At 45.5% G+C, this 17,292-nt stretch overlaps 1 protein-coding gene across 1 annotated transcript in view; it reads left to right on the top strand.

Moving 5' to 3' along the window:
• Window positions 1–17,292, top strand: part of TBX18 (T-box transcription factor 18) — a 56,622-nt gene that overhangs the window by 19,436 nt on the left and 19,894 nt on the right. The window contains exon 4 of the mRNA XM_033938268.1: window positions 5,243–5,414. Within this exon, the coding sequence (XP_033794159.1) occupies window positions 5,243–5,414 (172 nt within the window). The remainder of the gene's footprint in view (window positions 1–5,242; window positions 5,415–17,292) is intronic.

Raw genomic sequence — 17,292 nt, 5'->3', positions numbered from 1 at the left:
GCTAAAAGATGGTGCCTGAATCCATACCAGCACACAAACAGAGCAGATCAGTATATGTAGGAGTATTTTTATTACGCACTCAATGTGGCCACGTTTTGCATCAAAAAGGCTCTGTCAGACTTGAACTATAGATGAATGGTTTCAAATTAAAATTAAATTCTGAAAAAAACCAAAAATTTTCCTTGCTAGTCCCCACAACAATATTTAAGATACTCTGATACGTCTGAATGGTTTTGACTATCCTATTGACCACTCCATAAAAATTCTGAGAGTGATATTAGATCGGCACCTCTCCTTGGAGCAACATAGAGATCTATTAGTCAGAAAATGTTTCTCGGTTCTATGGAAACTCCAAACCATCAAGAAATATTTTGATGCAGCATCGTTCCACTTGTTAGTCCAGTCATCTACACTTCCCCCTCTGTATTCGCGGTTTCCATATCTACGGATTCACTTATTCGCGATTTTGAACCTAAAATTCCTTTTTCTTTTTTCGAGCTAATTTAAGCCCTGTAAGCCCCCCCTTAAGCCTTTGGTGGTCTAGCGGGTTTTCGGGGCAGGAGCGATCTTCCCACGCTCCTGCCCCATGCAGATCGCTCACAGGAGACTACGGGAGCTCAAGGCAGCCATTTCCTGTGAGCGATCTGCATGGGGCAGGAGCGTGGGAAGATCGCTCCTGCCTGAAAACCCGCTAGACCACCAAGTAAGGCTTACGGGTGGGCTTACAGGGCTTAAAATAGCTGGGGGGAATTGGTGGTTAGGGGCAGAACTGGCCCGAATATTATTTGCGGTTTTTTAATATTCGTGGGTCGGCTCTGCTCCTAACCACCGCAAATACAGAGGGGGAAGTATATGTTAAGTATCCTTGACTGTTGTAACATAATTTATCTGGGTGCCTATAAGAAAACTTTTAAAAGATTACGAGTGGTACAAAATTCAGCAGTACGGTTGATTTCGGTTTGAAAAATGGGAGCATATTAGTCCCTGTTACCAAAAATTACGCTGGTTGCTGATGGAGGCAAGAGTCCTGTTCAAATTTGCCTGTATCTATTTTAAATCAATCTTTGGTATGTCTCCAGTCTACCTTGTTTCCCATTTCTTCCTGGATCATTCCAACAAGCCCACACGTAGAGCACATTTATTTGCATATCCTACAATAAAATCCTGTCGTTTTAAGAGATTTCTTGATAGAACTCTTTGCTTTTCAGGCAGCCAAAATGAACGACTGGCTCGGTAAAATTATTCCATGTGTTTCATCTTACTACTCCTTTAAAAAATTAGTACAAAAGCAATTACAGTATTTGATAGATTTGTAACCTAAGTTTTTACTGTTTTGTTCATTTGTTTGTTATGATCTGTATAATTCACTGACTGTTTCAGTTTCTGTTGTGGTAAACTGCCTAGAACTGGCATGGTCTGGTGGTATATAAGAATAAAGTTATTATTATTATTAAGTTATTATAAATCTATCCGGAAGCAGGTACCTTACTCTGTATCCAGAACAGCACTTCTCCACCAATTGGATGAAATACATAAAAGTTAAAAAAATAAGTAAAATAAAAAAATAAGTTATTCGACCCTACAACAATGTGCGGGATACAGTATTTGTCATGTTGGTTGCAGATAATAAGGATAAGATAAGTACTGTACGTGGCTTATTACAAGATGGAACTGTTTAAGTGACGTTATGATGATTTGGATTCTGCTGTAGTACTGAATATTTGTTTTGCGGTAGCATAAGTTAATTTTTGGTCGAGTTTTAAAAAAAATCTTGTTTCTTGAATCAATGCAAATGCACATAACAATGAAGTTCCATAAAATACATAGAAACATGATGGCTGATAAAGGCCAAATGGCCCATCAAGTCTGTCCGTCCGCAGGAACCATTATCTCTTCCTCTCTTTGAGAGATCCCACGTGCCTATCTGAGGCCTTCTTGAATTCAGACACAATCTCTGTCTCCACCACTCTTCCGGGAGACTGTTCCATGCATCTACCACCCTTTCCGTAAAAAAGTATTTCCTCAGATTACTCCTGAACCTATCACTTCTTAACTTCATGAAAGAGACTCGACTCATGCGCATTTACATTTAAATGTCTCTATCATATCTCCCCTCTCCCGCATCTCCTCCAAAGTATACAGATTGAGATCTTTAAGTCTGTCCCCATAAGCCTTACCATGAAGACCACACACCATTTTAGTAGCCTTCACTGGACCGACTCCATCCTTTTTATATCAAACACTATAGCAACCTCAAAACGTTTCATCACTCTTAAGTTCTTAAATACATAAGATTATCCCACGCTTTCTTGAATTCAGACACAGTCTCTGTCTCCAGCACCCTGTAAAAAAGTATTTCCTTAGATTACTCCTGAGCCTATCACCTCTTAATTTCATCCGATGCCTTCTCATTCCAGAGCTTCCTTTTAAATGAAAGAGACTCGACTCATGTGCATTTCTACCAAAGCTGAAACAAAATTATTATCATTCAAACTCAAAGATTCAACCTATAAATCAATTCAACCTTATGGTTCACAAAACTTTTATTTTATTTCTCTGCTCCTCCTACTCCACCCACCCTGTGCTAGACCACCAAAAGACCGCTTGAGTCCGTTAATCAAAAGCTTTATGGAATATTTGAGAGTCTGTTGCAAGCAGTTGGGGTGAAAGTGCTCCAAAATCACTCGGAGATTGTTGTTTTTTTTAATGACTGATGATGGTATACGAGGGGGCCACCGAAAAGTTCTCAGCCCAACCAACAAAGTTGGGGCAGTCTCCGTTGAGGGCTATATGCGTAGTTCAGTGATTTTCCACTTTTTTTTTGTTCCATTGGAAAAATAAGGAATGAAAAAAGTAGAAAATTGCTGGACTAGGTGTATAATAGAGAATGACACGGTGACAAAATTCATCACCGTTCCTGTCCCCGCGGGAAACCATCTTCATGTCATTCTTTAAGGAGAGAGGGAAGAATCAGAGTATGAATGGCCACAACCACTGACCCTCAAGCTTTGCGTTGAAGAATGCTGGTGTAGAAGGACTGAGGTTGAAACAGACACTGCAGAATGACAGTCTCTGGTATCCAGAGCAGATATTGTGATGTCATAATGCCTCATTCCACCAGTGCCTAAGAGCCAATCACATCAGTGATGTCACAATGGCTTCATTATCCTTGGCTCACATAAGAATCAGAGTATGAATGGCCACAACCACTGACCCGCAAGCTTTGCTTTGAAGAATGCTGGTGTAGAAGGACTGAGGTTGAAATAGACACTAGAAAATGGCATGGGATTATTTCCTGCGGTTATCCGCGGGGACGGGAACGGTGATGAATTTTGCCACCGTGTCATTCTCTAGTGTATAACCCTTGATGAAGACTGCCCCAGCTTTGTTGGTTGGACTGAGAACTTTTCAGCGGCCCCTCGTATGGCATGCTCTTATATTGTTATAAAACGTTTGTTGTACATATTCCACATATTTTATTTTGCATAAGGCTTATTGGACTGTTAAAATGGCAAAAGGTGTTACATTTAACTTCAGATCTTTGCTGGTCTTGCCATCAGCTTCCTGGGACTCTAGTACACCTCCTCTATACATGTCCTAACCTACAAATATATTGTTCAGGCATTTGGTCAAGAATTATTTCTATAATTCACATGAATAATAACGAGGTGCCCATGTCTTATGAGTCTATCATACTGTGCTCCTCTAACCCAGATGTCTCAATACCATTATTATAAAAAAAAAAATAAAAAATTTCAATTTCATGATCGCTTTAGCTATCCATCATATCGCCTGCAATTGGAAGGATAATTCTAGGCTTAGTTTTCACAAGTGGTGGAATCGCCTCTGTGTCATCAAGAAATATGAGGAAATAATTGCATTCAAATGAAAGAATATTGCTAGGTTTACCAAAATCTGGGCCCCTCGATGAATTTTGCAAGCCCTTGAACGTCAACCCCAATGAACTCCGTCATGTTTATGACTTGAGAATTTGCAGCTTACTGTATGGTTTCATTTTTACATTATTTGTATTTGAAAAATTTCAATAAAAATATGATTAAAAATAAATGAATAATAAAACGTTTGTGGGAGCATTCTAATTGAGGTCTTTTTTACTCCGCTTTTTTGGGGGGGGAAAGAAGATCAGTGATTCCTTTGGAACATCGGTGGCCTGTTTTTGAGGGTTCATAGTCGCGCGCGAGACACCTGCGCGCGACAATGGAGGGCAGACAATTCAGCGCAAGACACCAGCGCGCCGCGGGAAAACTTAGTTTTAAAGAGCTCCGAAGCGGGGTGTGAGTAGGGAACTCCCCCCCTCACTTTACTGCATAGTGTTCGCGCTGCTGTTGGGGGGGGGGTTGGGGGGTTGGAACCCTCCATTATAGAGAAAACGGAACTTTTTCTGATTTTTTTCGGGAAAAGTTCTGTTTTCTCTATAATGGGGGGGAGGATTGCACCCCCACACCCCCCAACGGCAGCTCTTTAAAACTAAGTTTTCCCGTGGCGCGCTTGTGTCTTGCGCCGAATTGTCTGCGCTCGATTGTCGGCGCGCTGGTGTCTGGCAGGCGATTGTCCCGTCACCGTTTTTGAGTGTTATTGTTACTGTTTAGTTGACTTTTATCAAGCTGCATTAGGTTTTTTTTAATCGCCGGCCACTGCGATAAAAGTTCCGACGTGTATAGGAATTCTCTGAATGTCGGAGCTTTTACTACAGCGGCCGGCGATAAAAAACCATAATGAGGCTTGATGTAAGGGGGCTTTAATGACATGACTTCTAACTCTGCATTATCTGTTAGGCATATCTTTCCCTACGGGACACCAAACAGTGGCGTTACAAGGGTGAACGGCCTCTGGGGCGGTGGTGTCCCTTCCTCGCCCTCTTCCCTGCCCTCCCCCCCGCCACGCACGCTTCCCACTCCCTGTACCTTCTTAACGTCTCCGGAGCGAGCAGCATGCCAACGTTGGTGTCGTCTCGCCCGTTGACGTCACTTACTAGGCACGGGAAGCGAAGTCAGAGAGAAGACTTGGGGCGCGCGTATGGCAAGAGAGAACGAGGGGTGCCGTGCCCTTAGCAAGATGGTGCCCCGGGGTGGACTGCCCCCTCGCTCCCCTCTTACTACTCCACTGACACCAAGGTCCAATGACTATTCTCAAGACACCATGTGCAATACGCTGCGATAACATTGCCTGGTTGTTATGTAACTATGTTCTATGCCATTTCTCTCCTCTCCCCCCCCCCCAGATATGTATACCATAGTTCTAAATGGATGGTGGCTGGTAACGCGGATTCCCCTGTCCCTCCTCGTGTTTACATTCACCCTGATTCACCGGCCTCCGGCGAGACCTGGATGAGGCAGGTGATTAGCTTCGACAAGCTGAAACTTACAAACAATGAGTTGGATGACCAAGGACACGTGAGTATTCTCCCAGTGCGTTTTAGTGCTTTTCGGTCAACATTCTGTACAGGAAGTGCCGCAGTAGACGCCCTACTGCTTCCTAATTGACCAATCAAGGGTCACGTTTCTTAAAAGAAAAAAAAACTCCCCAGCAACTGAAGGTGCCGTTTGGTGGTGCCAGACTCACGCCTGCGGAGGCGTATGGAAATGCCTACGGATGCATAAGGCTGGCGGGGGCATGTGGTTTGTGCTGGAAGTGGCCTTAGGCATCCGTAGGCATCCCTAGGCCACTCTATAGGCATGAGACTGGTGCTTTAAATGTAGGCCTTTAAAATGCCGTTTTTGTGCCTTCTTGGAGGGAGGGGAGGATCCTGAGCCTCGGGTCTCGGTTTCCCTATTTCATAAACAGCTTGGTGCTCTTGGGCCCCCTCGGGATTTCTCCTTTGTGTTGGAGGCTTGGCAGAGGGATTGGGGGCGGGAGCTTGGGGTGGAATTTTTGCTTCGGGCGCTTAAACAAATCCCTGCTCTGGTGCATAGCGCTGAGCTCCGAGAATGCCACTTCTGGACCTTGTTGAGACACCCAATATTGCCTCACTTGCCACACGGAGGTGAATTCCTACTTTCATGGCCTTTGGGGTTGTGAAGGTATTCAGAGCTTTTGGGGGGGGGGCTTGGCTTCCTTTCTTCAGGGTCTGTTACGTGTTCCTGTCCCTGTCTCTCTATTTCATATGCTGTTTGCTCATGTCTCTCTGTTTTCTGTTAATACCTCTGCTGAACCACAAAGAGTAGATCCAAGAAGTTCTGCAGTACAAAAAGCAGCAAGGAAAACAATGAACACAAACTGCAGACTATGTACAGGATGCAGGCTTTGTTTATTATACCGATAAAAAATGCAGTAGATATACAACCTTATTCACAACCAAGGGACCCGACACGGTCCGTGTTTCGGACAACACGCCTTCCTCAGGGGTCCATGGTGAATAAGATATAAGACAAACCTCTGCTGAGAAATTGTTTATGAGCAAATGTTATATTCTAGGGAAAAAGTGTATTTTGAATTTCTGGCTGGCCGATGTTCCTCCCTCCTTCTGGTATTGGAGGAATAAATTACATGAACTTTTAGGATAGGAGGCCAACCTGGCTTATTCCTCTCATCGCAGGAGTACAAACTTTGTTCGTATTTGGACAGTTTGTCACCCCGGACTCGTAGTCACACTTTGAACAGACTGCAGTTGTATCCTACCCCGCCTGTCTGATTTGTGGGGTGGTGGGCTGGGGGGGTGGGGTGTTACAGGGGGGGGTCTGGGGGTTAGAGGCACCTTGTAACCTGGGAGGCAGAGTTCAGTCCTCTTGGGGGGGGGGGGGCTTGTCTTACTTCCTTTAATTCTTGTCTGGCTTTTTGACTCTATTGGGGTATGGTTTGTTCTTGTTAATTAAAAACAGTTTCAGCATAAAATGCCGGGCTACATTTAAGGCACCTGTGTTAAAAAAAACCCCAAATAAAACCCCCAGCCGCAAGTGTACAATCCGTTTCAGATCTGAGGCGTTTAAGGCTGTTTTTGCAACTCAGCCTTCTTTACTTCTGAACTGACTTTCCTTATGGTTTATAAGGAAAGATATCTTCCTCTCCACGGCGGATATCTCTGCGGATGTTCAGGCCCGAATTTCAGCCTGCCTGTCCGACATTGCCGCTTGGATGTCTCGCCGTCATCTCAAACTGAATATGGCATAAAACTGCTTATCTTTCCCCCCAAACCCACCTCCCCACTCTTGCCGCTCTCTATCTCTGTGGATAACACTATCCTCTCCCTGTCTCTTCGGCTCGCAACCTTGGGGTGATCTTTGACTCCGCTCTCTCCTTCTCTGCTCAGATCCAACAGACCACCAAATCCTGTCGCTTCCTCCTCTATAACATTGCCAAAATCCGCCCTCTTCTCTCTGAACACACGACCAAAACCCTTGTCCACGCTCTCGTCACCTCGCGCTTAGACTACTGCAACGTACTTCTCTCGGGCCTCCCGCGCACCTGTCTCTCGCCTCTTCAATCTGTTCAAAATTTTGCCGCGCGACTCATATTCCGTGAGAGCCGCTATTCTCACATTACCCCTCTCCTCAAGTCGCTTCATTGGCTCCCCGTCCATTTCCGAATGCAATTTAAACTCCTCTGGCTGACCTACAAGTGTGTTCGCTCTGAAGCCCCCCCGATATCTCTCCTCACTCATCTCCCCCCTATGCTCCCCCCCCCGTGATCTCCGTTCATCAAGCAAGCCCCTCTTGTCTGTACCCTTTTCTTCCACTGCCAACTCCAGACTCCGACCCTTCTTTCTTGCGGCGCCGTATACCTGGAACAGGCTGCCTGAATCGACACGTCGTGCTCCGTCCGTGGCAAATCCAAGCCCACTTTTTCGAAACTGCTTTCAACTCTTAACTCCCCCTCACTGCCGTCAGATACCTAGACACACTATAACCTCCCCAACCCTGAAATGTCCTGTTGAAATTAGTTTGTAAGCTCTTCTGAGCAGGGTCTGTCTATTGTATATTAAAATGTACAGCGCCGCGTACGCCTTTCAGTGCTGTAGAAATAATAAATCATAGGAGTGGTAATATCAAACCGGGGGATGAGCGCAGGAATCCACATATTCGGTAAATGATGACGGCCGCTCCTGATGAAAGGCGGTGGTCCCGTCGAGCTAGAGTTTTGGCTGTTCGTGTTGAGCCAAGTGCTTCTTTCAGATCAGCGTTTTGTCGGGGTTTTTTCCACATCAGTCGTGAATAAAGATATGGGGGCCCTTGTCGACAGTTGACGGAGTGGTGATTGGTCCGATAGCTCTTCTTGCAGTTTAAACTCCCGGCTGTTGAGGGTTTTCCATCATTGTCTCCTGTGCCGTTCTTGTAATTAATACGTATATTTTCTTTTATTCTTCTTCTAATACTTGGATCCATATTTTTACGTTTGTGGCCTAACTAATCTATCTCTACCATTTCTTCTCCTCACATTACTGTTGTAAGTGATGGTAGGTTTATTCATTTCTTTGTATTATTAGTGTTAAAGTGCATTTTTAAAAATTTGAATAAATAAATAAGTTTCAAGTTTAATAATTTTTTTGATTAATCGCTTAATCATACTTCTAAGCGATGTACAGTTTAAAATTACATTTGTTGGGTGACAATACAATAAATAAAAGTACTTAAAAGAAAAAAAAAGAAAAAAACAATACAGAATTAGGTAAGGAGGAATGAAATACAAATCTTTAAAGTAAAGAGAAAACATTAAGGGAAAAATACAAAAGGTTAACAAAATAACAAAATATAATAAGATAAATTGGATATTAAAATTAGTTTTCCAAGGCATCCTTGAAAAGAAATGTTTTTAAATTACTTTTAAATTTTCCGAATTAAAAATAATAAAATAATTAAAAATAAATCAATCTATGGTTGACGGAAGGACTGAGGATGAGATGTTTGTACGGCGAGGTGGCAGGCTTGTTTGCTTAGGTCGAGCTTCCATTTGAGCCTGACCAGTGTCAGCTTGGCGGAGACATTGCTGAAGTCCTTTGATGTTTGGAGCACTGGTCTTGACCTTGGGGCCACCGCTTGATCGGACTGCTGGGCAGGATGGACCATTGGTCTGACCCAGCAGCGACAATTCATATGTTCTTATGGGAATATGGTTGTAACTTTGAGCACATTTGGTTTTGGATGAGTAAATACTAAGCCAATAGGGTTTAGTGTTGAAAATGACACGTGCGAATTTGAGTCCGCGCAATTGAGTTACAAGCCACTTAGGGCCCGATTCTAAGGCCCTCTTTTACAAAGGCGTGCTAAGCATTTTAGCGTGGACTTAGCGCGCGCTAAATCAACACGTGCGCCCACCGCTAACGCGTCCAAAGAAATAGCATGCACGCGTTCGCATTTAGCGCGTGCTAAAAAAGCTTAGCGCACCTTTGTAAAAGAGGGGGGAAACTCATTAGGCGCCAAGGAAAATGGCACCTACCGCATGACGATCAAAGTCGGGACGGCAGTGTGGGGCATTTTGTTTCAGCGCTCGGCACGACGAGGTTCTGTGAAGCAGGAACAGATAGACTCCCCACGTATATTTAAGATAAGTTCCACTCTTTTGCTTAGTTTTGGGTTTTCTTATACACTTCTCCCTCCATATTCGCAGTTTCAGCAATTGCGGTTTCGATTATTCACGGTTTATAGTTTGATGACTCCTCCCCCCCCAAATTACATCAGCTTGCATAGAGAAATCGCTGATTCCAAGTGTTTACAGAGAAAAATCGCCGATTCCCGACACTTTCTTCACCGTGTTTTGCCTCTCCTTCAGGAACAGGCCGGGTCTCCCACCATGTTATTCGCGGTTTCACCATATTCGCTATGGTTTTTAATAGAAAACAGCGAATAACATATGAAAAGGTTATTTGCGGTTTTTCTGTATTTGCGGTTCTGTTAATCCCCTATCACAGCGAATACGGAGGGAGAAGTGTATTGCTCAGTGGCTTACCTTATTGCTTTGCATGTGAACACACAAACCTTATTTTTAATTAAAAGTTGTAACCGCATTTCGGTTTATCAAAATCGCCGATTCCCGGCACTTTCTTCACCGTGTTTTGCCTCTCCTTCAGGAACAGGCCAGGACTCCCACCATGTTATTCGCGGTTTCACCATATTCACAATGGTTTTTAATAGAAAACAGCGAATAACATATGAAAAAGTTATTTGCGGTTTTTCTGTATTTGCGGTTCTGTTAATCCCCTATCACAGCGAATACGGAGGGAGAAGTGTAAAGACTTCTTTTTTTGGTTTTTGATATCCCTGCATTTTCTACTTTAGAGAACCCTCCTTTCTTGCATATAATTTTGCTTTCCTGGCCTGGGGGGGGGGGGTGCTTTTGATAAACGACTTTTTGAGAGAACTCAGTTTTTTTCCTACATGAAGGTGGGTTTTCAGTTGTGCTTTTTTTTTTTTCTGGCAATACCAGCCAACGATAGTTTTCTGTGCTCCAGAAAAGCATAGTTCATTTAGGTGGTTGGGTGCCAGGTCAAAGGCGCGCGCAGACAATTGAGCGCAGCGTGGAGGTGCGCGCCGCAGAAAATTACTGTTTTTAGGGCTCTGACGGGGGGGACGTGGGGGGGAACCCCCCACTTTACTTAATAGAGATCGTGCCGCGTTGTGGGGGCGTTGTGGGGGGTTTGGGGGGTTGTAACCCCCCACATTTTACTGAAAACTTCACTTTATCCCTGTTTTTAGGGAAAAAGTTAAGTTTACAGTAAAATGTGGAGAGTTACAACCCCCCAAACCTCCCACAACGCCGGCGCGATCTCTATTAAGTAAACTGGGGGGGGGCTCCCCAACAAAACTCCCCGTCGGAGCCCCTAAAAACTGTAATTTTCTTCGGCGCGTGTCTCTGTCTGGCGCTCAGTTGTCGGCGCGCGCCTTTGTCTTTCGCGGGGTTGTCTATGAACCGGGCGGTTGTCCTGTTCTCTATGCTTGTCGAGTCTTTGAGGCTGTTCTTCTAAATTGTTATAAATATATGTCACACGCTCAGCAGGAATGGAAAAGAATAAAATACACCCTAGTTGCTTTATTTAATTGCTAGGTTGAAGTGTGTTCCCTCATTCTGGGTGGTTATTTAGTGCCGGCTGCGGTGGTAGCCGTTCGGAGCTGTTACCGCGGCAGCCGGCGCTAAAATCGCTAGGGCGGCTTTGTAAAGGAGGTGGAAAGCTAGGTGCTACGTGTAGAATTATACTTAGCATAGGGTTACCAGACGTCTGGATTTCCCCGGACATGTCTGGGCGTCTGGATGGCTTTTCAAAACCCGGTGCGTTGACTGGGCTTTGAAAAGCTTCCAGCTAGGAGCATAGAAACATAGAAACATAGAACATAGAAACATAGAAGATGACGGCAGAAAAGGGCTACAGCCCATCAAGTCTGCCCACTCTGCTTACCCACCCCCTGTCTATGCCCTAATGACCCAATTTCCTTATCTTGACCCTCGTAGGGATCCCACATGGGTATCCCATTTATTCTTAAAGTCTGGCACGCTGTCTGCCTCGATCACCTGCACTGGAAGCTTGTTCCAATGATCAACCACTCTCTCTGTGAAGAAATACTTTCTGGTGTCTGCAGCAGCCACTCTCTCCTCCTCTCCCTATTGGCTAAGGCTCTTAACATTTGCATCTCCTCTTCCTATAGGCTAAGGCTCTTTACACCTGCATTGTGATGTCATAGAACTTTCTGATTATAGAAACATAGAAACATGATGGCAGATAAAGGCCAAATGACCCATCATAGAAACATAGAAGATGACGGCAGAAAAGGGCTACAGCCCATCAAGTCTGCCCACTCTGCTTACCCACCCCCTGTCTATGCCCTAATGACCCAATTTCCTTATCTTGACCCTCCCATTTATTCTTAAAGTCTGGCACGCTGTCTGCCTCGATCACCTGCACTGGAAGCTTGTTCCAATGATCAACCACTCTCTCTGTGAAGAAATACTTTCTGGTGTCGCCATGAAATTTTCCACCCCTGAGTTTGAGCGGGTGCCCTCTTGTGGCCGAGGGTCCCTTGAGAAAGAAAATATCATCTTCCACTTCGACACGTCCCGTGAGGTACTTAAATGTTTCGATCATGTCTCCCCTCTCCCTACGTTCCTCAAGAGTGTAGAGCTGCAATTTGTTCAGTCTCTCTTCGTACGAGAGACCCTTGAGCCCCGAGATCATCCTGGTGGCCGTCCGTTGAACCGATTCAATTCTGCGCACATCTTTACTGTAATGTGGCCTCCAGAATTGCACACAGTACTCCAGATGAGGTCTCACCATGGCCCTGTACAACGGCATTATGACTTCAGGCTTTCGGCAACGTTAGGACGGCATCTGTGCATCCATGCACGCGTGTGATGTCGTTACATCACACCAGCGCAGTTGGGGCGGGGCAGAACTGGGCAGGCCTGGGTGTGGCGCCATGAGTCCGGATTTTAGTTTTGGAAAATCTGGTAACCCTAGGTAGACGCCTACCAGCTAATTGATTTTGTTAATTGTTTTTAATCGGCATCAATTAACCAATTTTAAAAAATTGATAGGCGCTTGCCGATAGATGCCGTTTATAGAATCAGGCGCTTAGCACCAATAATTGGGCAATAATAATCAATTATAATAATAATTTTATAATTTTATTTCTTACAGATCGCCAAAGTCATGGTAGTTCGAGCGGTTTACAATAAGAAGAGCTGGACAATCAGCGACATAGTTACATAAGAACATAAGAATTGCCGCTGCTGGGTCAGACCAGTAATCCATCGTGCCCAGCAGTCCGCTCACGCGGCCGCCCTCTGGTCAAAGACAAGCACCCTAACCAAGACTAGCCCTATCAGCGCCCGTTCTTCTTCAGCAGGAACTTGTCCAACTTTGTCTTGAATCCCTGGAGGGTGTTTTCCCCTATGACAGACTCCGGAAGAGCGTTCCAGTTTTCTACCACTCTCTGGGTGAAGAAGAACTTCCTTACGTTTGTACAGAATCTATCTCCTTTTAACTTTAGAGAGTGCCCTCTCATCCTCTCTACCTTGGAGAGGGTGAACAACCTGTCCTTATCTACTAAGTCTATCCCCTTCAGTACCTTGAATGTTTCGATCATGTCCCCTCTCAATCTCCTCTGTTCGAGGGAGAAGAGGCCCAGTTTCTCTAATCTTTTGCTGTACGGCAGCTCCTCCAGCCCTTTAACCATCTTAGTCGTTCTTCTCTGGACCCTTTCGAGTAGTACTGTGTCCTTCTTCATGTATGGTGACCAGTGCTGGACGCAGTATTCCAGATGAGGGCGCACCATAGCCCGGTTCAGCGGCATGATAACCTTCTCCGATCTGTTCGTGATCCCCTTCTTGATTATTCCTAGCATTCTGTTCACCCTTTTCGCCACCGCCGCACATTACGCAGACAGCTTCATCGACTTGTCGATCAGAACTCCCAAGTCTCTTTCCTGGGAGGTCTCTCCAAGTACCGCCTCGAACATCCTGTATTCGTGCATGAGATTTTTGTTGCCCATATGAATCACTTTACACTTATCCACGTTGAACCTCATTTGCCATGTCGATGCCCATTCCTCGAGCCTGATTATGTCACGTTGCAGATCTTCGCAATCCCCCTGCGTCTTTACTACTCTGAATAACTTCGTATCGTCCGCAAATTTAATCACCTCACTCGTCGTACCTATGTCCAGATCGTTTATAAAGATGTTAAAGAGCACGGGTCCAAGCACCGAGCCCTGCGGCACCCCACTGGTGACGCTCTTCCAGTCCGAGTATTGTCCATTTACCCCCACTCTCTGTTTTTAATCCACGTGAGTATTTCACCCTCGATTCCATGGCTTGCAATTTTCCGAAGTAGTCGTTCATGCGGAACCTTGTCGAACGCCTTCTGAAAATTCAGATATACAATGTCGACCGGATCGCCCTTGTCTATCTCTCTGTTTACTCCCTGAAAGAAGTGCAGCAAGTTTGTCAAACACAATCTGCCTTTGCTAAACCGTGCTGACTGGTCCTCATCAGCCCGTGTCCGTCAAGGGGATCAATGATGCTGTCCTTTGTAGAATCAAGGAATGCAAGTACAATGAATGCAAGTACAATAAGAAGAGAAGAGCTAATTGGCACTAATTTGACTTTATGCATGCATCTTCCTTAGTATTGTTCTACAAAGATGAGCTTTATAATAGAAACATAGAAACATAGAAAGTGACGGCAGAAAAAGGCCGAGGCCCATCGAGTCTGCCCACACCGCTGACCCACCCCCCCTATTTAATCACTCTCTGATGACCTTTCCCTCCTAGAGATCCGACATGAGCATCCCATCTGTTCTTAAAATCCGACACGCTGCTGGCCTCGATCACCTGCACTGGGAGCTTGTTCCAGCTGTCAACCACTCTTTCGGTGAAGAAGTATTTCCTGGTGTCGCCATGAAACTTCCCGCCCTTTATTTTCAGCGGGTGTCCTCTTGTGGCGGAGGGTCCTTTAAGAAGGAAAATATCATCTTCTCCCTCGATACGACCAGTGACATACTTAAACGTCTCAATCATGTCTCCTCTCTCCCTGCGTTCTTCGAGAGAGTATAGCTGCAATTCGTTCAGTCTTTCTTCGTATGATAGATCTTTAAGCCCCGAGACCATCCTGGTGGCCATCCGCTGTACCTTTCCTGATAATTCCTAGCATTCTATTTGCTTTCTTCGTCATCACTACACACTGAACTGAGGGTTTCAAGGTGTCCTCAACGATGACACCTAGATCTTTTTCGTAGATGGTAACTTCTAACGCGGAACCCTGTATCGCGTAGCTAAAGCTCAGGTTCCTCTTTCCCACGTGCATCGCGTTGCACCTGCTCACATTTTGACGCCCAGTCTCGCAAGATCCTCTTGGAATTTAACAACTTTGTGTCATCAGAAAATTTAATGATCTTACTAGTTATGGAGGAGTGTGTGGTGCAGTGGTTGAAGCTACACAACCTGTCTTTATCTACTAGGTCTGTTCCCTTCATTATCTTGAACGTTTCGATCATGTCCCCTCTCAGTATCCTCTTGTCAAGGGAGAAGAGGCCCAGTTTCTCGTATGGCAACTCCTCCGGCCCCTTAACCATTTTAGTTGCGCTTCTCTGGACCCTTTCGAGTAGTCCCGTGTCCTTCTTCATGCACGACAACCAGTCCTGGACGCAGTATTCCAGGTGGGGGCGCACCATGGACCGGTACAGCAGCATGATAACCTTCTCCGATCTGTTCGTGATCCCCTTCTTAATCATTCGTAGCATTCTGTTCGCCCTTATCGCCGCTGCCGCGCATTGCGCGAACAGCTTCATCGACTTGTTGACCGGTACTCCCAAGTCTCTTTCCTGGGGGGTTTCTCCGAGTACCACACTGGACATCCTGTATTTGCGTATAAGATTTTTGTTACCGACATGCATCATCTTACACTTATCCACGTTAAACCTCTCTATATTAATCTGCAACGTCACCAGTTGTTATGGCCCGTGAAGAAAGCAGTTTTTCTGCTGAAACCAGGAGCCTTGTTAGGACTATATTTACATTAATAACGTTTGCCTTGGTTGTATTAAGACATCAGCTCTGACCTTTTCTCTTCATGCTTTTTGCTATACTGGGCAAAGTTAGTCTCAATTATTTTCTAAGTATGATGATGTTTTGCGACTTAGCTGCTCAATTAGAGCTTTTCCAGATGTGATGAAGGCCACACAGGAAAAACAAAAGCCCAACTTGTAGTCAGTTTTTGTTGCTGTGACCCCAAGTGCTACAGCTGGGTGGATTGTTTTGGTTGAAATTTCCTTGTAAATATTTTATCGACCATCATTCTCTTAGGTATATTGTTTATGAGCTACGGCAGCTTGCTACTTTTCTGAATAATGAGGTCATTATGCCGCTGATAGCCTCCTCTCCACTGTAGATATGCAGCGTACAATTGCTGTCTTTTTCTGTGAAATAAAGCTTCCTGCTGGATTCTACGATTACGCAGTCGTGTTCTGGCTTACAATTTCCCGGATTGGCATGCTCCTCTTCCTCTTTATACGGTGGATGATTTAAAGGAAAATGACAGAATATTTTTCTAATTTTCTGGGATTGATGTCCGGGTTTTAGGCTCCATGAAATCTGGTAACCATAGCACGAGTGAACTGTCTGGGAATAGCCGCCGACTATTTAACTCACATCTTAGAGGCCAACTGAGCATTTTCATAAGAATATAAGAATAGCCTTACTGGGTCAGACCAATGGTCCATCGAGCCCAGTGGCCCGTTCTCACGGTGGCCAATCCAGGTCACTAGTACCTGGCCAAAACCCAAGGCGTAGCAATATTCCATGCTACCAATCCAGGGCAAGCACTGGCTTCCCCCATGTCTTTCTCAATAACAGACTATGGACTTTTCCTCCAGGAACTTGTCCAAACCTTTCTTAAAACCAGCTACACTTAGTCTCTTACTACATCCTCTTGCAACGCGTTCACGAGCTTAACTATTCCCTGAGTGGAAAAAAAATTTCCTCCTATTGGTTTTAAAAGTACAGTGGTGCCTCACACAACGAACTTAATTGGTTCCAGGAGCAAGTTTGTTATGCGAAAAGTTCGTTATGTGAAACGCGTTTTCCCATAACAATACATGTTAAAAAAAATAATTCGTTCTGTAGCATAAAATATGCTAAGATGACATAAAAAAAGATAAATTTTTTGTTATTATTTTTATTTAGATACATCTAAAAACATACCGTATTTGCCGGCGTATAAGACGACTTTTCAGTACCTTAAAATCCTCCCCAAAGTCGGGGGTCGTCTTATACGCCGGGTACTGTTTACATGCCCTTACTTTACATGCCCTAACATCTCCTTCTTTACCTCCTTACGGTGCTTACGGTAAGTCCTCCTGGCCCTGGCGACCCCCCCCCCTAGTTGTTCGGGCCAGGAGGGAGCCTAAATCCTCCTGGCCACGGCGACCCCCTAACCCCACCCCGCACTACATTACAGGCAGGAGGGATCCCAGGCCCTCCTGCCCTCGACGCAAACCCCCCTCCCCCCAACGACCGCCCCCCCAGCCGACCCGCGACCCCCCTGGCCAACCCCCACGACACCCCCACCCCCCTTCCCCGTACCTTTCTGTAGTTGGCCGGACAGACGGGAGCCAAACCCGCCTGTCCGGCAGGCAGCCAACGACGGAATGAGGCCGGATTGGCCCATCCGTCCCAAAGCTCCGCCTACTGGTGGGGCCTAAGGCGCCTGGGCCAATCAGAATAGGCCCGGGAGCCTTAGGTCCCTCCTGGGGGCAGGGCCTGAGGCACATGGTCGGGTTGGGCCCATGTGCCTCAGGCCCCGCCCCCAGGAGGGGCCTAAGGCTCCCGGGCCTATTCTGATTGGCCCAGGCGC

The sequence above is a fragment of the Geotrypetes seraphini genome, chromosome 3, assembly GCF_902459505.1.
Source record: "Geotrypetes seraphini chromosome 3, aGeoSer1.1, whole genome shotgun sequence".
In the NCBI taxonomy this organism is placed as follows: domain Eukaryota; kingdom Metazoa; phylum Chordata; class Amphibia; order Gymnophiona; family Dermophiidae; genus Geotrypetes; species Geotrypetes seraphini.
This window is presented reverse-complemented; position numbering and strand designations above follow the sequence as displayed.